The following is a 23,510-nucleotide window of genomic DNA, read 5'->3' on the forward strand; positions in this document are numbered from 1 at the left end:
ACCCTGGTCCCATACTGAGTCCTGATCCTGGTCACACTCAGCCCTGACCCTCATCACAGGCTATACAGGGGAACAGCTCTCCCCTCCAGGGTCCCAGCTCAATGTCCAGGGTCCAGGTCCCCCAATGGCAGCGTGCCCACTGCCTCTCTCCATGGAGTTGCTGAAGTCCTCTCATGCCCAGGCCCCTGTTCAACCATGACAAGCGCTCAAAGGAGCTTATCTCATGTTGCAGAGGGATTGGCTGGAGGTCTGAGGCCACAAATGGCCCTGCACACAGCCACAGGCTCTGCAAACAGCAAGGAGCACTACAGAGGCCAGTCTCCTGCAGGGGCCAGGTGGAGAGCTGCAGGCTCTGCAGAAACATCTGGCCCCATCTGCTGCGGCCATGAGCAGCACACACCTCAACCTGCTGGCTCCCAGGGTACAGGAGTCACTCTCTCCCGTGGCCGCCTCGGACTCCCGCCCAGCCCCTCCTCACACAGGTATCTGTGGCCTGAAGCCCCCAGCCGGCCTGTTCCAACCCAAGAACTCCCCGACCGCCGGTGGGCTTCCTGTGGCCTGGGCTGGCCATGCAGCTGGCCTTCGTGCCCTGCGACCGCCTGTGTCCAGGCCGTTTAAGCAGCCAGTCCTCACCTGGAGGACCCTCCCTCCTCCTTCGCTCAGCCTCTGCACAGAGGTCAAACAGCCAGCAAAGGCTCGGGACTGCGCTGGCCACAGGTGGCGTCCTGAGGAGGCGACGCCCACTTCTCCTACCTCGGAACCTGCCTCTGTTCGTGCAGCATGGACTCCCGCTGCCCACCCTGCAGGCCCCAGCTGGCCCAGCGGATCCCCCCGCAGCCCTCACACCAGCTCTGCAGGAAGGACACCCTCGGATGCCCCCCGGGGACCCTGTAACCAGGCTGGCAGCTCCGCTCCCAAGTGCAGTCCCTGGGCCGACAGCTTTGAGTCTCACTCTGCGGCCCTCGGGGGGCCCCCGGCCGGGCGTGCTGGACACTCACCGCGATGAAGCTGCTGAGGGTGGCGTTGGTGGGGTTGTGCGTGATGAGGAAGCGCATGTTCTTGTAGCTGACCTCCACGGGGGCCGGCCGGTTCATCCGCGCCATGGCTGCAACCCGAAGGCGGGGCGGCGCCCGGGACGCAGGTGGGAGAAGGCCCCAGCAGCCCCCCAGAACCCAAAGAGAACGAGATCCCTGTGCTTGTCCAAGAGAGAGAAAATGCTTCTTTAAAAACCTGCCCCCCACACCGCGCACAAATATTGTGCAAATACTTGGGAGGGGGGAGGATGCTGCCCGGATTAACGGGTGGATAATTAAAAAAGAAAACCCAACTCTTTAAAAAACGAAAGGAACGAAAGAGCCCCCCAGAAGTAAAATGGACAAGTCCAAGCTCCTGCCTCTCGGAGCTGGATAATTACAAGGGGGCAAAAGCAAAAATAACGACAACCAAAAACAGTCAGCAAAGAAAACTTTAAAAAGCCCAAAGTGAGTCCGGCCGCTGCAGCCGTGGCCAGCGCTGTCCTGTCGCTGGGGACACCCCGTCTGCATCCGTGGACAGGTCGACGGCCGCCTTCACTCAAAGGCCCCAAACCCCCAAGGACCAAAGGAAGAACGAACTCGAACTGAACCAACGGGGCGGCCTTGGGGTGGGTGCAGGCGGCTGTGACACGGGGTCTCCGTCACGTTACCCCATCGGGGTACGGCGAGTCCTGGAAGGGGGCAGGGGGCTCAGGCGGCAGATCTGGCCCCGGGCCGTGCGGCGGGGGCCATGGGCAGGCGAGGGCAATGGTGAGGGCCGGAGGCGCGGGGTCTCAGCAGCAGGCGCGGCGGCGATGCTGGCCGCAGAAGCACTCAGAGTGGCCCTCTGAGGCCCTCTCCATAAATCCCGGGCTGGTCAGCGGCAGGCAGCGTCTGGGGAGGAGGGGAGAAAAAGAAATGAAAAGGAAAGGGGTCCCCAGGCGCCCCACCTCCCAGGAGGGGTCCCGGCCGGTGCTTCTCCCGGGCCCTGCTGCAAGGCCACGCTGAGCGAGCCACCCTCCCTGGGCCTTGGTTTCCCCATCTGGGAGCACAAGGAAGGACGGCTCCTGCTAGGGCTGAGCCAGGGCCCTGAGGTGACAGGACAGCCACCAGGACAGGGCAGAGAAGGACGGAGGGACACACCCCTGCCCCGGGAGCGTGCTGGACCCCGACTCACGGATTTCAGGGCAGTCTGTGGTAACGGAGGCCCAGCCCCCATCCCCTGAGCCCAGGCACCCCAGGATGCCCACCCCCGCCCCGGGACAGTCACCCCCTCCTCTGAAGAACGCCGGCCTCTGTGGCATTTCCAAGCCCACACTGCTCTGGGCCAGCCGGTCCTCCGGGAAAGGGGCTCAGGCGCGGAGGCCAAGGCGCCAGAGCACAGTGGGGTGAGCGTGTGGCAGCCTCACTCACAGCCATGCACCACCTTACACATCTCTCAAGGGCTCCCCAGGGAAACCTCCGGCTCTGGTCAGCCTCTGCCCTGGGCCACCGTTCACCACTCGCCCACAGGGCTGGCCACGCACCGGAAGTAAACAAGCGGCTCTGCCCTCCAGTAGCTCGGAGAAGAAGCGGGGACAGACCACAGGGGCCAAAGGGCCAAGGCCGGCCACCAGGTGCCAAGATGGTAACAGTGCAGGTGGCCAGGAGCGGGGTCCCGCTGTGACAGGGCCTCAAGGAGGGACGCTGCTGGGACACAGAGACAGCCATCAAGCACCTCATGCCTGTCTCTCACTCTCCAGGCCCCAAAGGGCCAGGGCCAGGGGCCCCAGCAGGAGCACCCAGCCAGCCTCACTCCCACCCGCACAGACGGGCTGGGAGGGCTTGGGCACGTCACTGGCCTCAGCTTCCCCATCCGTACAGTGAGGGGCCAAACCAGATGCTGCCAAGGTCCCTCCGGCACAACCCAGTGGTCAGCAGACCCCCCGGGCCACGGGGCTTGGCCCAATCCCACCTGCTCACCCGGCAGGTCCTCCATCCCCCGCGGCAGACAACTCTTACCTCTGCCCCACCCAGCACCCCCTTCCCCAGCTGCCCACCAGGCCGGCTGGGCCCCTGGAGCCTCAACCTGGGTGCAGACAGGGCCCGCAGCTGGGACCCGGACGCAGCGGAGGGCCTCCAGCGCTGCTCCCAGGCTCACACTCTGCCCCGTGCCTTGTCTAGGAGGGTTACGCGGGCGTCCCCGGGGGGTAAGGGATCCCACACCATCCCAGAGCGAGCTTCAACTCCCAGAGCAGGCAAGGAAAGAGCCAGCCACGGGCGCCCTGAGCAGCACACAAACACCTGCCCCTCCTGGGGCTGCGGGCTGTTCCTGTGTGCGTGTGTGTTTACCAGAAAGAAAGGAGGGCAAAGGCCCAAGGAAGCCACAGGACTACAGGTCTCTCCAAGGGCCTGACCCGCCACCTCACAGCCCATAGCTGCTGGACACCTGGGGAGACCCCGGGGGCAAGGGCACATGGCCTGGCTCTTCTGCCAGTGTCCCTGGACGGCCCTCAGAGCTGAGGGCCCAGAGCCACCCCACACTGCTGCCCACGTGAGCCTCAAGGGTCACCTGTTGGCAGGGGTCAGGGGTCAGACTGGCTGGGATCAGGGGGCCCGGCCCTAGCTAGAATGGGGTCAGGGTCTGGGCCGAAGTTGGACCAAGATCACTGCCCAGGCCGGGTCAGGGTCTAGCCACACACCCCACTTGTCTCCTCGATGTCTAGGGCCCACACCCTCAGGGTGAGAGCAAAGCAGTGAAAGCCCCCTTTCCTGCCCCAGGCAGCCAGGCCTGTGGCTCAACCAGGCCTATGGCTCAACCAGGCCTGTGGCCTCCCCACAGGGAGGGGCCCTCCCTCCTAACCACACCCCCTCGGTGAGGTCACTGAGCAGGCCCCCAGGCAAGGCTGACCCAAGTCCACCAGCCACTGCTCCTGGCTGCCACCCCCCATGATGCGGGAGCCCTTCTGGGAGCCCAAGGCCCCTCCCTCTGGCCTTCCTACCACCGGCCCCACGTCACTGCTGGGCTGGGACCCCAGCGGCCTCCACCCGGGCCGGCTCTGAGCCCTCTGCTATGTCCAGAACAGTCTTCCTTTCCAGACCCGTTAGGGGAGGCCCCAGCCCGGCCCCTGTTTGCAGATGAACAAACCAGCCAGGGAGAGCTGGCGGGCCTTCTCTGGGCCCTGACCAAGCCAGGCCCCGGGAAGTGCTCCCCGCGGGCGTTCTCAATCTCAAGTCCAGGAGGCTCATTCCCAGTGGCACAAATGGTTGAGAAGCTGGAGTTTGCAGAGGGCTTCAGAGAGCGCCAGCCTCTCTGCACCCGGGACCCTGTATGATATGGAGGGAGGCTGGAGGACCACGGCTCAGTGGGGTCCCAGGAGAGCTAAGGAGGGGGGGCATGGGAGCACCGTGGGCGGGGCTGGGACCAGGGGGCTCGGGTGGCGCCGTGGGCGCGAGCATCCTGTCCCGCGGTGCTCGGAGCAGCAGGGCGGGGGTGACGGGCGTGGGAGGCTGGTTCCGAGGGATACGGCCCCCTCCCCGGGGCGGGGCTGGGGTCCTCCCGGCACGCCCCCCGCCCTTGCGCGCCCCGGCTCACCGGCGCGCAGGCGTCCCGCCTCCACCGCCTCCAATTCGCGCGAGGCCGGGCAGGGCCGGGACGCGGTGGCTGAGACCCAGTTCGCGGGGCGCGCCGGCCTCCCCACGGATGCTCCGCGGCCAGGCTGCCGGGGGCTATTTATAGCGCCCGGGCATCACGTGGGCGGCGTGGCCGGTGACCGGCGAGCGACCCGGCTTGTAGTGGCTCCCACACCTGCCGCCTAAATATAACCACGACCCGGCCCGCGCGCAGGGGCAAACAAAGGGGCGGCGGGAGGGCCGAGCCGGGAGAGGAAACGCCGTGGAGGAAGGGGAAACGCAAGGGCGGGGGCGCTGTTCGCGCACCCCGCCTTCCTCCCGCCGTGCTCCGGCGCCCTGCTGAACCCTCTGGGGCTCCCCATGGCCTTCCTTCTCCAAGGAAGGATTCGCTCTGCGGAGAGGGGGCGGCGCCAGGTCGTGAGGAGCTCAGCGTGGAGCCAGGCTCCTGGCGGGGACCGCAGTACAAGCCAAGGCCCAGAGGGCGAGCTCCCTACGTTGCAAATGGGAAGGAGGGTGCCTGTGGCCCAGGTGGGTTCCCGAGGGTGACACCCACAGGATGGTGGCCGACCATCTGGTCTGGCCCTGAAGCCCTCCTGCTCAGAGCCCTGCCCAGCTCTCCAGCCTCAAACCCGGGGACCCCTCCACTGTGTGCCCCCTTCGTGGCCCAGGCAGCTCCTGCCAGAGGCTACTGTCCCTCACTGAATCCTCACCACACCCGTGGGCGGGATGCCCCCGGTCCCCCTCCCCCGCCCATGCAGGTGAGGAAACCGAAGCACCCGGACACACAGGGAGTGGTCTCCACATCCCGCTCATCCTCCAATGCTCAGTGCAGACGCCCCCTCCCCACAAGACCCTCTGTGATGGGAAGCCCTCCCTGGGTCTGGGCCTGCCCCCACCAGCAGGGTCCTGGCTTCACCTCCTGGAAGCACCATGTCAGGAACACAAGTGCTCCCCAGCCTGTGAGCCCCGAGAGTGCAGCCTGGCGCCGCAGTCAACCCTGTACCTGCCCCGGCCCACACGGAGGCCCTCGGAAGGGGGTGGAGCAGGGTGGGGAGAGCCCCCAGCACACAGGGTCCCCAGAGGCCTTGCCTCGCTGGGAACCCGGCTCTGAGCCCAGCTCCCAGACAGCCAGCCTGGCCCCTGCAATCATCGGTCAGCACCGCAGGGGCGGGGTGGGAGGAACTGGCCAGGGGCCCAGCCCAGAGCACAGCCCCCTCCCAGGCTCTCCCCACACACATACCCAGAGAGTGTCAGCCATGCCGGGACCCGCACTCTTCCCACCCTTAGCCGGGCAGGCAGGCAGAGGAGGTGAGGATAGGACAGCTGTGTACAGGGCAGAAAGGCCCGCTGGAGCCCCCTCCCAGCCAAGCCAGGTGGCCTGCCCACCGGCTCACAGCAAGGGCTCCTCCACCCAGAACCAAGGTGGGCTCGGGCCAGGACTCCCAGTGCAGTGCTCTTGGGTCCCCACTTCCAGCAGCCTCTTCCTAAAGGCCAGCTTTTGGCACGCAGGGCATCCTCCCACCTTGACCACTTTCTGAAGAGGCTGTCCCCTCAGACACCATGCTGGACACTGCGTCCCATGAACAAGACACGTCGGCCACACTGTATTAATAAAACAGCAGCTCAGAGGGGTCGAGGGACTTGCCCAAAGAAACAGAAGAACCAAAGCTGGGCTGAGTTTTGCTGGGCCCCAGAGACCCTGCTCATCCTGACCCTGGCCCTCTGGGAGAGAGGAGCCCTGGGCAAGCTGCTTCTACCACCCCACATTGCATCCTCATCCGTACAAGGTGAAAGGTCCCATCAAGCTCTGTGACACTGCATGCAGGACCCAGAGCCCACCATGCTGCTGAGGCTGCAAACCTGGGCCCCGGCACCCCTGTCCACCCTTGCCTGGGGCACCCGCTCTGGCCAGGCCTGGGGGGCACCTGCTGCAGCTGGCACAGTCCCAAGCCCTTCAGAGAAGTCTATTTTTATCAAGGCAGGAGCCGTTCCTGGAACCCTCCCAGATGAGCCCAAGTCCACACGCTGCTCGGGGGCCGGGAGGGGAGACCCCACAGGCCAAGTCCACGCTGATCCCCCAGGAAACCTTCCCAGAACCCTCCTGCCTCTGGACCCGTGGCACGGAGGGTCCAGCCCCCATGGCTGACCAAGCTCCACCGCCTCCCCTCCCACCCTCCCCCCCCACACCCCCCCCACACACACACCCCCGCCTTCCTGTAGCCACATGCCCTTCAGAGCAGAGAGTCCTGGCCCCAGGGTAGGTGTGTCCTGAAGGAGGGGCTCAGAGGCTGTCGACTCCGCCCACCTCCAGCACAGGGCCTGGCACCAGGAGGGCTCCCCACTTGTTGTGGAAGGAACAAGTGACCCAACGTTCTGGGCAGAGGTCCAGATCCGGGAACCATCCAGAACCCATCACAGGATCCCAGCCCCTGAAGTCCAGAGGAAACTCAAAGGTCACTACGCCGTCTGATCGCCAGCCTGCACACCTCCGGTGACAGGGTGCTCACTGCTCCTGGGCAGCACCTTCCACCCTCGGGCAGCTCCCCAAGTTATGAATCCCTCCCTCTAGGGCCTCCTCAGTGCCCCCTGCTGGGATGGGGACCAGTGGCAGGAAAGTTTTGGGGCAGAATAAGCCAGCACAGCAGGCACTGTGAAGGGCAGACCTGGAGGATCAGGTGGTCAGGGAAGGCTTCCTGGAGGAGCTGGCCGGCGAGGGGAACAGGCATGCTCCTCGTGTCTGGAACCTCATCATCAGGGCTTGACCAGCTGCCCTGACTCGCTGTGTAGCCCGGGGCCAACGCCTGCTCTCTCTGGGGCTTGAGGCCTCCTTTGTAAACGGTGACACTGCCAGGAAGGGAAGGCACCTTCCGATGGGGCCCGCTCCAAGCCGGTCATGGGGCGCCCAGGCTGTGACCTGGAAGCAGAGCTGTTGGGAGCAGGCTTGAGTTTCCACCCGGGGAAGGCACCTGTTCTACCCTCCAGGATCCAGAGATGGGGAAGAGGACGGCGAACACACTCCCCGGAGCTCCACCACTGCCCCTGGGCGCTGCATGGGCCACCCTCACCACACCGTGGCTTTAATGGTGCCTCGTGGGGCGTGGTACCCACTTGCGAGCCCAAGTGGCCCGCCCTCACATGCCATCAGCCGCCAGCACTGACCAGGCCGGCCGCAGCTCCACTGCAGACCCAGGAGCCATAACTGCCACCTCCGTGGTCAGACGTGAGTATGGGCAAGGCCGCTGTGCTCCACCCTGGCTGTCATCAGTGGCAGGCACAGAGTGGAGCCAGACCAGGCACCCTGGGTCTCCTGAACCCCATGGGCACGCCAAGCCCGCCAGGCCCACACCAAGCATCCCTGGCCTCGATGGCACCCACCTGGCAGGCACCCACGTGGTGAAGGGTGCCTGCTACTACTCTGCAGGCTGCCCTTGCCCCAGTCCTGGCGAGGGCTTGGGCCTCCCCACAGCCGGGCTCCCAGGCCCCTGGCCCTCCCCGCCTTGGCCCTAGCTGGCCTGGCCACACCCTGCTGGGCCTGGACACTCCCCTGAAGGGACCCGGCACGAGAGGAAAGGAGTAGGGCCGGAGGAGGGGGCTGAGCAGAGGAGTGACAGGAGGACAAGGGCCGATCTGCCTGCAGAGCTTTGGGCTCACGGGTCTGGGGCTGAACCCAAAGCAGCCTGTGACCACCTGCCCTTCGGAGCCCCAGCTCCTCACCAAAAGGTAGGACAAGCCCTGCCTTGCTGGGGTGTCGAGGGGACAAAGGGACAGGCGTTGACGGCTGGAAAACGGGGCCTCTGTGGCCACCCTGCAGCAGCTCAGACGAGGAAACTGAGGTACAACAGGGAAAGCAGGACTGCCAGGTGCCCTGCAGGTGCCCCTTCCGCCACCCCGCTGGGGGGAGGTCCCCTGCCTGGGTGCCAGAGACAGCACCTCTCCCTCCCAAGCCCAGCTTTCTGCTGGAGGCTTATAGCTGGGGGCACAGATGGCTTGGAAGGTGTGGCTACTGCTGGCCAGGCCGCCTGTGACATCATCACACAGGGACACACTGGCCGCAGCTCACGCAGGTGTCCAGGTACATGGGGGACTGCACCCCTGGGGCTGCCTGCCTCTGCTTGAAGCTCCACTGTTCACCCATCATTGCCCAAGACGCCCCACTCCCACACTGCCCCCCTACCGAGGCCTCAGCACTGGCTCTGAGCCCGTTCTGCCACCGGGGTCCTCCCCGCGGCCTCCCCTGCTCCCGGCCCAGAGCTCAGGACTCCCTCCAAGGGGCACAGAGGAGCCAGCATCCGTTCGTTCATTCATTCATTCATCCAACTTACGAATGTTCATTGAGCATCTTCCAGTGCCGGGTGCTGGGCTAAGCTTGGGGGACATGGGAGGAAGTCACCAGAACAGGCATAAAGCCCGCCCACCCCCAAACGGGACTGCTGACCGCCCTCCACCCCACCCCCACCCGGAGAAGCCACCTCCCACGGGCATGGGCGGGCCGGCTAATTACAACACTGTGGCTGCCCCATGCAGGCAGCACTACTGAGCCAGGGGTCACCTCGCCCCTGGAGCCAAGCCCCTTGGGTTCCTCGCAGAGACCTCCCTCCACCCTGTGCCTCAGCCTCCCGCGCTGTCACTCACAGGGTTAGAACGTAGCATTTTCGCAGCGCCACCTGTCGCTGGGCTACCCAGGTCCCACCTGGGCCACACCTGCCACCGGCCCAGCCTCCCCTCCCCTGGCTCCTGCCGGGGGAGCATCGCCCCCATGGAACTCCAGGCACTTGATCGCGAGCCTCTTTCCCCGGGACCACGCCGTGTTCCCCTGCAGCCCACCTCCCCCAGCTCCAGATCAAACACCATCTCGACTCCAAGAATCTTTACTGACCAGGTGACCTCCGCGGTTATTACTCTCTGTGCCTCAGTTTCCTCATCTGCAAAGAGGGAGACGACAGCAGCTGCCTGACAAGGCCTGGCACGGAGCACCACCACAGCCCGGCCGTCAGCACTGCCTGTGGTAGGTACCCTCACCCAGGAGCGCAGACGCCGCCCCCTCCTCCAGTCTCAGCATGGCCACCCGCCTCCGCCTCCTCCGAGGCTGGACGCGGAGGCCTTGACCCTGTCCCCCGTGTCAGGGCCTTGCCTCCCCGGGTCCCTCCCCCGTGCTGCTATGCCCCTTCCACCCCAGCACCCCCAGGCAGCTCAGGACCCCACCTGAGGCCCAAACTCGGGACACAGAGCTGTCCTCAAAGGAGGCCCGCCCACCCTGCCCCCATCAGAGGAGGGGAATCGCAGGGGCCTCCAGCCCCCCACCCCTCCCTTCTCTCTCTTCCACCTCCACCCAACCAGCTGGCCCACCCTCCCCACCAGGGTGGGTAGCAAGAGACATGTGTGTTCTTATCTCAGAGGGAGGCTCAACACAGGTTTGACGGGGGCTCATCCCGCCTCCAGCCCCAGACTAGACCCGGGATCAAGGTCCCATGTCATTCACCCACGGCCCCGCAGTGAGTGGTCACCACAGCAAGGCCTGGCCTGGGGCTGGAGATGGTATGGTGGCGCCCACCCTGCTGCTGCCCACACAGCACCCGTGGCTCCCTATAGCCTAGGAAACTAAGTTCTGAATTTTCAGCCCTGCCCCTCTACCCTCAGTAGGGGGAGGGAAGGAGGAGGCTCTAGGACTCATGCCTCCAATCTCCCTTTCCTTTCTGGGGCCCAAAATGCCCCCAGACACTCCTCACCCACAAGACCAGGTGAAGGTGCCCTCCTCCTCCAGGAAGCCCTCGGTGCCCTCCAGGCCTGGGTTTTCATTCCTATGTGTACCTACCCAGCATCCATGTGGGCACTGGGGGTCAGGGGTAAGCGAACCCTCACAACCCTACCCTCAGGGCAGGGCGGGGGTCGGTGGGGGGACACACAACCAGGCGATGGATTGAGGTCGACAGAAAGGACGTTGACTGGGAGGTAAGGGGGTAGACATGGAGGCCTCTCTGAGGAGGTGGCCTCTGGGCAGAGACTCAGGACCCACACCCATGGCAGGGGCCCCCGAGCGGGGACACATCAGACTCCCCGTGAGCTCCGCGAGAACAGCGTGTCCCGTCTACCACTGCTCGCCAGCGCAGGACCCCTTCCACCCCCGCTGTCTCCGTCACCCTCACTGCTACACACACACCCATCAGAGGAGAAGACTTATGAGCCCCATTCCACACAGAAGCCAGACAGAGAGGCCGAGCAGAACCACCCGAAACCCGGTTTTCTGGTTCGAAGCCCAGGGTTCCTTCTCTTCACCCCAATGAATCAATGCAAACGTATCCATTCAGAGCCCAGGCCCGGGGGAATGTTACCACAGACAAGGCCTTCAGAGCAGCCAGAACAGATGCCAGGAGGCCCAGCCACAAGCATCAGCCACCAAGCTCCCGGTCCTCAACTCAGAGCCCAGCAACTCTTGCTTTGCACACAATTATGACCGACCTAGAAAGATGGATACTTCCAACCCCCTCAGGGGGTTATTAAAACCCAAAATAACAATGGATGGCAATCTAAGCTACCACTTATTAACAATAAATATTAATAATGGCAGTTACCACTTGTCCAGAACCTGCTTTCTGACAGACCCTAAGGACTGTTTGGGTCAAACAGATCGTGAGGTCCTCTGTTTATCCGCTGGGGGTTCTGCATCCCTGAAAGCTCCCCTGATTCATTTTGTACGAGGGGACTTAACGCGGCCCGACAGGTTGTTGTGAGGCTCAAACTCCGAATCTGCATTGATGGCCAAACCAACCACAGACTGCCTGGGGGCTGGGCTCTCTCCAGCACCCCCCAGCACCTCCAAGGGCCCTGCTGGCCAGGTGGCCCCGGATGGCTCCCTTCAGGGCAGCTGGCGAGGAGTGGTTATTCACAGCACCTCCTCCTTTCACTCCCCAACGTGATGATACATGATCACCCGTGTGGTCACTGCATCGTGACCCTCATTTAACACGAGGACACGGGTGCAGAGGGGGCCTGGTCACTACCCAAGGGGCAGAAGAACCAGGCTGGACCCCGGCGGGCCCTGAGTCCCTTCTCTGCACCGTGACCCTGTCCCGCCTCTGACCGTGTGACCAGGACCGCTGGTCACCCTCCCCCTGTACCGCCAAGGCAGGGGGTACCACAACCCGGAGGCCCGGGCTGCACAACGTCACAGAGCCTGGGAGGAGGGTGTACATTCCCACGTGGTCCAGTTTGGGCTCTGGAAGGAAAAGGACCCCTCGCCCCATTTGACGGAGGAAACCACTGAGGCTCCCAGCTGAGCTGCGAGCATGAACAGGAAGGCCTGGGGACCCCAGGGCCCCGCCCTCTCTTGGGGTCTGCCCACTTCCCAGTCCCCACCCCACCCGAGCCTGCCACGAGCCCGCAGACACTCACCCTCCGTCCTCAGTCCTGCAGTCCGCAGAGGCCGGCCCCCAGCCCAGCTTTATCCCCGGCCTGGCCTCCCTCCCAGCCTCCTGGCCTCCCGCCCTCCCCACGTCAAAGGCCCTGGAACCACCCGCCTGCCCGGGAGGCGGGGGCTCAGGCAGGGGCAGCCCCGGAAGGATCCCGTCTCCTAGGGCAGCCCCAGCAGCCGAGCAGGGGGGCTGGGGCACAAGTCTGAGGTCACGGCGGGCACCCTGGTCCCGGGAAGAGGGCAGGAGAGCCCCCCTCCCCTGCTGGGCCGGGCTCCGGGGCCCGCATGGGGCAGGACAGTCCCCAGGGCCCTGTAACTGCTGGCAGCCAGAGCTGACGGGAGCAGTAGGGGCAGGCGGGGCCAGCTCAGAGATAGCGGGGAGGGGTCAGAGGCACCAGAGCCCAGGCCCTGCAGCTGGGAGGGTGGGGGACCGGAGCGACAGCCTGGAGGCCTCCTGGGTCTCTGGCGTGTCTCCCCACTGCCTGCTGTGGGCTGGAAAGGGGGTCCCAGGGCCCTTCCCTCGCTGGGGTGGGGAGCCCACCGCACCCCCATCCACCCCCAGAGAAACAGCCCAGCCCTCTGCAGCCTGCCCCCAATCTAAGCAGCCCCCTGGTGCCCTCCCCAGCCTGCTCTGGGGGCAGCCAGGTTTGCCAGAGCCCCACTGAGCCCGGCGCTCAATTCCTCCTGTTTCCTCTGCGAGGAAGCCAGCGAAGAGGCGCGTTAGCCCACCCCGCCCAGGCCTGGGATCCTCGGCCCTACAAAAGCACCGAGGAAGTGGGAACCCCACCATGGGGGAGGGGCTGTTCCTGCTTCCAGATCAGGGTCACTTGCCCCTCCCCCACCAGGATGCTGCCCCAGTCACGGTGACATCAGGAGGGGTGGAGCCCATGGGGGGTGGGTATCTCAGGCCCACCCAGCCCCCAGGACTGTACTTCTTGGCGGCAGAGGGAGGCCATCAAGAAGTCCACGCTATGCCTGCTCCCTGCCAGGTGAGCAATGGGGGCATTTCCTAGCCGTAGGAGGGGCCTCTACCCCATGCCACCCAGACGGCTACCCCATAACTTCCCCACGCTCTGCCACATCCACAGGTCCCCACTGGTTCCCACCGGCTGCCACCCCCAGACGGAGGCCCCTCCTAAGGGCCCGTCACCCAGGCTCAGCCCGTCATGGCTACCTGGTGCCTCGGCCGGTCCCCAAAGCCCTCCCCAGCCACCCAGCCCTCCAGCCTCACACTGCCAGGGACCTCCACACAGAGATGGGTTGCCCACCTTTCTGAGGCCCAGGCCTCACCACCCCCTTCGGGGCCCCAGCATCTGTATTCACACGCGCAGCTGGGCTGACCCGGGCAGTTGGGAGCAGTGTTGTGTAGGCCCTGCCGCGCCCCCGGCTCCCTGCTTGTAGAGCCCCCAGTCCCAGGGGTCTGGCTGTCTGAGCTGCAGAGCCCATCACTCTGGAGTGCGGGGCGCCGGGTTGGGATTCCAGCCAGGAGGAGCGGAGCTTCAAAGCCTGCCCCGCCCTCGGACTTGGACCTGCACCCACAGTCCCCGGCGCGTTCCTCCTGGGCCCCGTGGGGCTGGCACCAACGCCTGGCACCATGCCACCCCGTCTCCGAGGCCCCTAAAGGCCAGTGTCCAGAACGGGCGTGGCGTCCCAGCAGGGCATGGAGTTTCAGGGATCCACTTGAAGCTAATGGCCCCTGTGAGGCGCTCACACCCCCCAGGCCCCCCTGCTCAAGTGAAGGCCCCCAGGAGGCCCAGAGGAGGCCCCCGATCCTGGCCTCCCCGAGAGCTAAGTGCTCCCCAGGCAGAGCCCCGACCCCTCCTGTTCCATGAGCGCATACACGGGACCCTCAACAGGCAGAGGGAACCCCGGGCTTACACTGGGCTCCCGGGCTGGGGCCTCAGAGAAGAGGGGTGGGTGCCGGGGCCCTCACAGAGGGTCCATGTGGCCTAACAGGCCTCCTCGCTGGCCGGGAGGAGGCTGCCTACCAAATCCTCACCCACCAGGATCAGCTGGAGACCCCACAGGGTCCTCGGCTGGCAAGGGGACAAGGCCCGCGAGGCGCACGCACTGGGATGCCCACGGCGGCTGAGAAAGTCCTCCCCTGGCTGCTGTGTGCCCTGGGCCCAACTCCTCGCCTCTCTGGGCCCTCGGAGTCGCCAGCACGAAGCGGGAGTGACGGGCCCGTTGAGAGATAAGAAAACAGAACTGTACCCCGTAGGTGCCCACGGAGTTGTCACGTGGCCTGCAGGGCAGGAGGTGGGGTGCACACGCAGGCTCCACTGAAGCCCACTCTGCAGAATGAAGCCTGATCAAACTGAGCCACGGCCCCAAAGCCCTCTTCGTGGAGGAGTGGCTGTGGCTAACTCCTTGGGACCCCTGGCCAGTGCAGGGACGGCTCCCCGAGGGTGAGGAGGGACACAGGAGGAGAAGGGCTGGGAGCGGCAGCCAGCACCCCGCAAGTGATGCGGCCCCTCCCCACCGCTCCCGGGCACCCTGATCCCAACGGGGAGCAGGGTCGGGGCCCACCCCAGCACCCTCGGCAGGGAGGTTCTGCCCTCAGACAGGGCAGCCAGTCCCCTGTGCCCACCCAAACACCCTGCACCCACCAGGGAGGTGGGGAGCAGAACCGGCCTGTCCTCCACGGCTGGACCCTGTTAGCACGGTGCTCGGGGAGCTTGTGGGCCCCAGAGGTGAGTGGACCTTGGAGCATCAGGATCTGGTGGCCACTTCTGCTCACCACCAGACCCAGGAGCCTGGCCAGAGCGGGAGAGAAGCACACTCTGCCCAGGTCACAAGAGAGGAGACTGCAGCCCAGCTGAACCCAGGTCCACGGGCCACCCAGCAGCCTCAGGACACACTCAGCCACTTACCCAGCTCAGCCCTCCTCTTACGTCCCATGTATGTCCCATCCCTGGGCCCAGCGTCCAGCCCCGTGAAGCGGGAGAAGGCCCAAGCACCCCTCCATGTAACGGCCCCGCACTGTGCCCTCGTCACAGGCCGCTCCCCACATCCATCCCCAAAGCCGCACTGGAAGTCGCCCCCCACCCCATTTTACGGATGAGGAAACCAAGGCTCAGACCATGCAATCAGTGACTTGCCTGAGGCTCCAAGCCAGGATTCCCAGCCAGCCCAGGGTGGGCATTTTCTGTGTACATTCTCCTTCAAACAGCCCCTGGAGGGAAACTGAGGCCCAGCCTCCAACAGATGTCAGGGCTCCAGGAGGCGGCCCTATCACCCGGCGCCTGCCCCAGTCCCCGGGGCCCCCCTCCCCTGCTGCGCCCGGAGCACAGGGCCACTGATGGTCAGGCGGGCAGGAAGGGGGCACGAGATCACAGAGGTGGCCGGGGCCGCCGGCCAAGGCCCTGGTGGATGCACGTCAGAGGGGCCTGCAGGAGCCGCGGGAAAGAGCTCTGACCTGGCCTCGGCAGGCCACGTCCAAAATAACCAGCCCCCCCGCCCTGCAAGGACCAGCCGGGCGCACGTAGGCCTCTCAGCCCCAGACGCTGCCAAGCTGGGCGCAGAAGGTCACAGCTATTTCTGGGCCAGCCTGGCAGCAAGACGCAGCCCCCCAGCACCCCCAAAAAGCCGGCGCAAGAGGGGCGGTCGAGGCAGGCCCCAGCCCCAGGATGCGGGGTCTCTACCTGTGGCCGAGGGCCTGCTGGGGGACCACGCACTGCTGCCTGTCCTCTCTGAGCTGGCTCCCTTTCAAAAGGCCCATCGGCACCATTAGTGTGTCAGGGTCACGTTGGTCCCACTGGCAGTTAAGGGCCTTCTCGGCCACCAAGCTCTGTGCTGGGCCCTTGGCCGGACAGAGAACCACATCCGACCCCTGAAACAAGCAGGGGCTCTGCTCTCCGCTCTCCAGTGGCTCCGACCCTAGGCGCACAGCGCCGCAGGAGGCTTTGACCGTGGCAGGGACCCCCCGTGCCCACACGGGCACCCCCCTGCCTTGCTGGGCCACACCCCCGGAGATGCCAGCCCTGCACCCGACCACACACAGCCTCCAGCCTGGGGCTCGACCTGCCCCATGTGGGTCACCACCCCCCCCATAACTTTGTGGGCACCAATGACCATCTGGCCCATGGGAACCTCTGGCCTCTGGGCCAATGAGGCCCAGAGAGGGGAGAAGACCCTGAGGTGCAGCCTCATTCAAACTGCCGGGCCAGGCAGGTTCTCTGGGGGCCGAGGGGGAGGGGACAGTCCCCTCTTATCACCCCAGGCCCAGGCTTCTGCCCCACAGCCTTGTTCAAGCTGCTCCTGCCCCCAGAGTCTGCCCTTCCCAGCAGATCCCGAGCTCGGGAGCCTGGCGTGGTTCCCATCCTGGCTCCCCCCTGCAAGCCGTGTGACGCTGGGCACACCCCTCAACTTCCCTGTGTCTCAGTTTGCTCATCAGTAAAACAGGTTCACTGGAAGCTCATCCTTCACGGAGCTGCCGTTGGCTCTTCTCCTGGGTCTAGAAGGACACTCCCCTCCCAAGCAGCCTTGCCTGCGTCCCCCGAATGCTCCCACCATGCTGGACACCCACGGGGGCTCTGACAGGACTCTGGGACCCCCAGGAGGGTCCACGTTCAGGTTCATGATTCTCCCAGTGGGTTCCTTGGGACACTCAAGGGGACCTCTTGCCCGCAGGATGTCTCTACAGACATGGGGACCTGAAGATCCCAGCAGCGCATTTCCAGAATGTGGTTTTTTTTTTTTTGGCTGCGCCACACAGCACGTGGGATCTTAGTTCCCTGACCAGGGATCGAACCCGTGCCCCCTGCAGTGGAAGCACGGAGCCCTAACCACTGGACGGCCAGGGAAGTCCCTCCAGGATGTTTTTGAAGCCAGGCCCTAGCAATGAGGCGCCTCACAGAACCCCACTTCGGCAACGCCAGGCTAGGGCGCCCTGGGCCCCAGCCTCCCAGCTGTGAGGGTCGGAGAGCCTCCTGGCCTGGCCCCCCCGGCTCCTCCTCGTCTGTGTGTCTGGGACCATCTCTCTGAGCCTGGGTGCCACTCCCGGCTGTGAGGAGTGGTGCAGGCGGGCCATGCTGGTGGTCACTGTGTGACTGTCACAGAAGGGGTGAGGGCAGAGCACACAGCTTCCCCCGTGTCCCCACCTTGGCCCTGCCGTGGCGACAATGACCTGAGGGTGGCAGGATTAGCTCCTGGATGCAGGCATCCCCTGCCCTGAGAACGGCCGAGGCTGGGTGCCCAGCCCAAGCGGGCAGTGGGAAGGCCCCAGCCACAGGGAGCCCAGTGCCCTCCAAGCGCCCAGCCATGCCACCCTCCCCGCGGCCCCTGCCGCCCCCTCGGCAGCCCCGCCGATGCCAGCAGAGCTGCCTGCCCAGACAGAAGGCAGCAGAGGGCCGGGCACAGCGCGTTCTGGGGAGCTGGGCATCAGGACCCGGGCTGCCTACACCACCCACCTTAAGCACCTGCCTAGCTCCCAGGGGAGGAAGTAGGGAACCATCAGAATGGATGACCTGAGGGAAACCCCTCCTCTCCCGGGCCTGAGCTTTCTGAGGGGCTGAGGTGCCTTCCAGCCTGGGGTCTGCACCGGCCCTGGCTCCCTGGGAGGCTCTGGGCATTGCTGCGGGCCAGAGGGCAGACCTGCGCCAGGCACCGAGGGCTGCTCCAGCCCCTCCACCCCTCCCTGCCCAGGGGCCAACTTCAGCCCCTTTCCCTGGGCTGCACAGCACAGCCTCCCTCCCGGGAGGGGCTGCGGGCTGAGGGCTGAGGGCTGGACGAGCTGGCCTGAGGGTGGCCTCCAGGGCGCAGTAAAGGCTCCACCTGGCAGCGTCATGTGGGCCATTCCCACGGTCAGAAGGACACGCAGCGGCTCGCAGGCCTCCTCCAGCAGAGCCGGGCCAGGACTCGGGGGGGCAGCCGCGGGGCAGCCCCTTGGGGACCAGGAGGCCCCTGGGCCGCACCTTCACACCGGGCAGAAACGCCCAGAGCCAGACAACAAGGTCCTACTGCAGAGCACAGGGAACTACTGACACAAGTCAACATCCTGTGACAAACCATAACGGAAAAGAATGTAAAAAGCAACGTCTGTGCGTACACACACACACACACACACACACACACACACATATACACACATATACCTGAATCACTTTGCTGTACAGCAGAAATTAACACTGTAAATCAACTATACTTCACTTGAAAAAAAAAAAAATGCCCAGAGCCAGGTGGGTGCACAGGCCCGGCAGCCCTACTCGCCAGGCCCAGCAAGGCCAACATAAAAAGAAACGTATGCAGGGACGGCATGGGGGGGCACACTTCAGAGGCGACCAAGCGGGTGCCCTCTTGGCTTCATCTGACCCCTCGGCGATTCCGTGAGCTCCGCACGGGGCAGGGACCCGGGGTGCAGAGCTGGGCAGGGGCTGCTCTGTGCCCACACCCCCCGGTGCACCCTGCTGCCCGGGCTCAGGGGATTGAAGCAGGGGAGAGACCGGAGACAGATCCCAGACAAAGAACACAGGCCCCACACATCAGGGTGATGATGACACAACTATCGGGGCTTCCCTGGTGGCGCAGAGGTTGAGAGTCCGCCTGCTGATGCAGGGGACACGGGTCACAGGGCAGGGGAGGGCGGGGACTTTGCACACAGACGTCTACCTGCCCCTAAGCCTCACTCGTCCATTCACTCAGCAAAACTCAGGCCGTGGAGAAAGGATGGCCCACCTGTTCTCCCACACCCACTAAGCGCCCCCACGTCCCAAGCAGCGAACAGGGGCTGCTTCACCTTCTCCTGCAAGCGAATCAAGCCCCTGCCTGCTCGAACCCTGGGACGGAGCTGGGTTACATCCTATTTTGCAGACTAACTGTGAACCTGCTCAAGCCAGGTTGTGTGGGGCAGGGGAGCCGTTTACATTTTTTTTTAATGGAGATAAAATTCACCTAACGTGACGTTTTCCATTTTACTGTTTGAAAGTGTGCACTTCGGTGTTTTTTTAGTACATTCACAGTGTCGTGTAATCATCACCACCACCAATTCCAGAACACTTCCATCGCCCCCTAAAGAAACCCACAACTGTTAGTAGTCACTCCCCATCCCCCGCCCCAGCCCCTGGCAACCGGGAATCTGCTCTCCATCTCTATGGATTTGCCTGTTCTGGACACTTTACACAAATGGAATCATCACCGTGTGGTCCTTTGCGTCTGGCCCCCTTCATTCAGGATAATACTTCCAAGCGTCACCCATGCTGTAGGGTAGATCAGGATGCTGAGTACTAGTCCACTGCGTGGAGAGACCACATCTTGCATTACCTGCTCTTCAGCGGACGGACATTTGGGTCATTTCCAGGTCTGTTTTTATTTCACCCACAGGGACTGAGCAGCAGCACGGACCAGGGGAGCGATGCTGGACTGGGGCATCCAGGTGACACAGGGTAGGTGGGCAGAGAGGATCTGGGTCCACACCTGGGGGCACCTGGTCAGCCCCTTCCCGGCCCGCCGGGGCTGCACCAGGCTGCCAAGGGCACTAGGCATGTCGGGGAGCGACAGAGGCCCCGGCAGGCAGACGGAGGGGGAAGGGCCCTCCAGGGTTCCAGGCAGGACAGTGCTAGCCTTCAAGGATGGGAAAGGTTTGTCAAAGCCTTTTTAGAAGTTAAAAACACAACTATTGGGGCTTCCCTGGTGGCGCAGGGGTTGAGAGTCCGCCTGCCGATGCAGGGGACACGGACGGGTTCGTGCCCCGGTCCGGGAAGATCCCATGTGCCGCGGAGCGGCTGGGCCCGTGAGCCATGGCCGCTGCAAGTCCGGAGCCTGTGCTCCACAACGGGAGAGGCCACAACAGTGAGAGGCCCGCGTACGGAAAAAAAAAAAAAAAAAAAAAAAAACACAACTATCACACGTAAAGTGAGTAGTCTGAGATCTAGTCAATCATCTGTGACGGAGCTGGCAGGGGGCAACGCTGGCTCAGAGAATTCACGGCACTGAGTGCTTTCAGCCCGCGGATTCTGAGTGCTAAAATGCGAGAGGGGAGAAGAGACCAGCGGTGTTCGACGGGGCCCCAGGGAGGCAACCTCCTCCACCAGACAAAACCGCACATTCATGCAACTCCCCCAAATCCAGGCCCCACTCAATCAGAAGCAGGTACGGACATCCCTCGAGAGCTGGATTGCCCCAGGTGGCCTGCTGGACAGCACCCAGTAGTCACAGAAAGACACGCCGTCCCCCTTTTGCCTTAAAAGATCCAACTGGGTGAATGGGGTAGGTGTCTGGGTGGAGGGCAGGGCCTGAGCAAAGGCCACAAGGCAGGAAAGGGCAGGGAGCAGAAAGGTGACCCAGCCTTCAGGGGAACCACAGGGAGCTGGTCCCCAGGGCAGGAGGGCTTGCGGGGCACCGGTCCTCAGAATCCCAAATCCAGGTGTGTCACAGAATCAAGCTCAAGGTAGGGAAATGGGAACTCCCCACAATCCCCAGCCGGGGGCAAGACGGCTGCCATGGGTGGTGAGACGGCAACACCTGGGCCCAGGTGCCTGGAGCCACCTGGGGTGACCAGGAACCTGAGGAGCATCTGCCCAGAACCAGACCCGCGCTGGCATCGCAGGTCCCCCCAACCCTGCCCCTCGCTCCCTACGTGGTGACAGCTGAGTCCATCCTGTCCTTCTCGGCTAAAACCCTCCCATGGCACCTACATCACGAAGAAGGAAAGCCTATGTTCATCCTTAGGCCTGAAAGAAGGCCCCACCCCACTGACCTCCTCCCCCAACTCCCTTCCTCGGCTCCAGCCTCACCTGCCCTCCTGCTGTTCCTGAAACTTGCCTCTGAGATCCTGCCTCCGGCCCTTTGCACGTACTGTGCCCTCTGCCAGCTCTCTGCCCCTGCACCATTCCACACTGCCACCAGGCCTTTGCCAATGGGTGCCACCTACCCAGGACTCCCTCCTGGCTCTCCTGTGCCTGTCCAGACCCCACCTCCTTGGAGGCCGGCTCACCAGCCCACAAACACTTACTGAGCACCAACTGGATGCCCTGGCTATGCTCTGGGTCCAAAGGAGCTCTCCGGAAGAAAAGCTCAGTTCCTAGCACGACAGCCAATTTGGCCACGGCAGCCAGGTGGTGACCCTGAGGGCCAGGCGCCCCCAGACCACGGCCCCAGCAGCAGCAAGAGAAGAAGAGAGGCGCTCGGCTGTCGAGGAGCCCCCGCCCCGGCTGGACTCCCGACCCACTGAGAAGCTCCCATCTCAACCTACTTTCCACCCAGACGCCCTGGCAGAAGGGGAGGGGCGTGGAGAGCACTATCTTGTCACGTACCATCAACAGAGCATGCGGCACCCGGGAAGAAATGGTCTGGGGGCTGAGGCCAGCCACCGTCCCTCAGCCAGCCTCCTCCCCAGCCTCCCCAGGTTCCGGGCTCACAGTGCAGGGCTCCCCCAACCCCCCCCCCCGGGGGCTTCTCCCATTTCAGCAGCCGCCCAGCAAGCGCCAGGGAGCCCAGCCTCAGCCCCCTGCTGCGTCCCCCACTCCTGCTCACACACGCAGCCAACGTCTCTTAAGAGAGCACCCTTCCCTCTGCTTCCACGTTCCGCCGGACTTAGCATTTCATTCCAAGGCAGCGGAGCGAGGCCGACACTGCTCAGACCTGGGGTCAGCTGCCCTCTACCGCCAGGAGGTAGCTGATCCTCCACAAATGGGGAACCCACATCCCACGGCGGCCATGAGGCTGGGTCCGTGCAAGCAGCACAAGCAGCAGGCTTGGGAAGGGTCACTGACCCTCCTGGGACAGGCTCACAGTGTCTGTCCTCGGCCCATGGATGCCCTTGGAGGCCCCTGGACCATCCAGTCTCACCCAGGACTGGCCGGTGGACATGCCTCCCGGCAGCATGCTCCTGAATCCCCAATCCGCCCGAAACCCTGGTTCTCACGCTCACTTCCCCGGGGTGGGGTACCGTAAACTCACCCAGGCCCCGAAACCCCAGCACACTCTCTGGGAGGCTTTGCCCATAGAACCTGAGCCAGAGCCTTCCAAGGGAGGTGGGGAGGAGTGGGGAGAGGGGAGGGAGGGGAGGGGGGGGGAGGGAGGGGAGGAGGGAAGAGGGGGACAGAGGGGAGGAGGGGGGAGGGAGGGGAGGAAACCAAGGTGGGGCGCTCCTTGGCCTCCCCAGGGCTGGCTGGGCAGGGCTGTCTGACCCCTGAGCCCACCAGGCTCCTTCTGAAGACAGGAGGCCCAGGCAGGCACAAGGCAGCCAAGCAGACAGGACGCGAGGCCCTGAGGGGTCAGTGTCCCTCCTAGCGCCAGGCAGGCCCAGCTGGCAGTGTCTGTGGGAACAGTCCCCAGGCCCGGCCGGCCACACTCAGGCCAGTCAGTGGGCATCGGGGCTGCAGCAAATGCCGGGGCAGCTGGGCACGTCCCGAGGGGCGGATGCCCAGGCCCCGACCCTGCTCCAACCACATCCAGACCTGCAGGCTGATCGGGGGGTCTCGTGGAGGTCGAGGGGGAAGGGCGGGAGGGCTGGGGGAGGGGAGGAGAGAAAGGGGTCACCATCCATGCCCCCAGACCCCGCCCACCTCCAACGCCCCGGAGGCTGCCCCCTTCCACCTGCAGCCCTTCCCCTAGACGCCTCCTCCTTGACCCTCAGCTGGCACCAAAGCCCCTTCCTCTGACCCCTCCCCGGAGCTTGGGGCTCCTCCCCCGGCCCCCTGGACCCCACACCTCCCCTAATGGCACACAGTCCACCCAGGGCCGAGGCTGCAGTGGCCTCACTGCTGTCTGCAGACCGTGACTTTGTGGGCTGTGGCCATGCTGGGCCTCATCGGGGGCCTGTGGGGGGCAGGGGCAGCTGACGAGGTGGGCGGACAGGGGGACACCCTGGATGAATGGTTCAATCCACTCCAGCCCACACGCCCAGCGGCTCTGCCTGGCTCCTCCGCGTTCCCTGCCCCCTACGCTCCACCCAGGGACCCCCAGCCTCTGGCTGTCCTCACAGGCCTGAGGGCCCCTCGGGACGGCCCTTCCGGTGACTTCCTGCCAGGGAAGCTGGGAGGAGGGGTAAACAAGGCCTCCAGATGGCTTCCTGCGGCTGCCCGGCGACCGTGGGAACGGCCCAGCCCTCGAGGCCACGGAGGATGGGACAGGAGCAGGGAAGGGCTGCACCCTCAGCAGAGCACCTTCTGCTCACCGCGGGGTGCCCCCTTTTACACCTCCCAACATGCCCACAAAAGGGGTGCACACCTCCATTTACAGAGGGGGAAACTGAGGCACGGGCCGGCACGTTAACACCAGAGGCCAGAAGCAGGGCCTCCTGCTCACCAGATGTCCCTTCCTTATCAGACTGTCACCCACCCGTGGAGGCAGGTCCTCCCGGCCCCATTTGAGAAACAGGGAAAACTGAGGCCAGAGAGGGGAGGGTCTCCCGGGCCAGATGAGCTGGTGGCTGCACTGGAGTGAGGTCCACTCCCCACCCTGTCCCACACACACCTGGAGGCCCCTCATCTGTAAACGAGGGGACGACAGTCTGGCTCCAGGCCGTTCTACAAGGA

The 23,510-nt window shown here is 64.6% G+C and overlaps 1 protein-coding gene across 3 annotated transcripts in view; it reads right to left on the reverse strand.

The window, feature by feature from the left end:
• Positions 1-23,510, reverse strand: part of PTP4A3 (protein tyrosine phosphatase 4A3) — a 34,666-nt gene that overhangs the window by 5,577 nt on the left and 5,579 nt on the right. The window contains exons 1-2 of one of the 3 annotated variants that reach the window (XM_082601664.1): positions 12,015-12,030; positions 999-1,907 (exon numbers count right to left, since the gene is read on the reverse strand). In XM_082601664.1, the coding sequence (XP_082457790.1) occupies positions 999-1,103 (105 nt within the window). In that variant the 5' untranslated portion in view covers positions 1,104-1,907; positions 12,015-12,030. Of the gene's footprint in view, positions 1-998; positions 1,908-4,587; positions 4,758-12,014; positions 12,031-23,510 lie in introns of those variants that run through there. The other 2 variants (XM_082601663.1, XM_082601662.1) reach the window with 2 other exon arrangements.

Source organism: Mesoplodon mirus (assembly GCF_964341445.2).
Source record: "Mesoplodon mirus genome assembly, chromosome: 16".
In the NCBI taxonomy this organism is placed as follows: Eukaryota; Metazoa; Chordata; class Mammalia; order Artiodactyla; family Ziphiidae; genus Mesoplodon; species Mesoplodon mirus.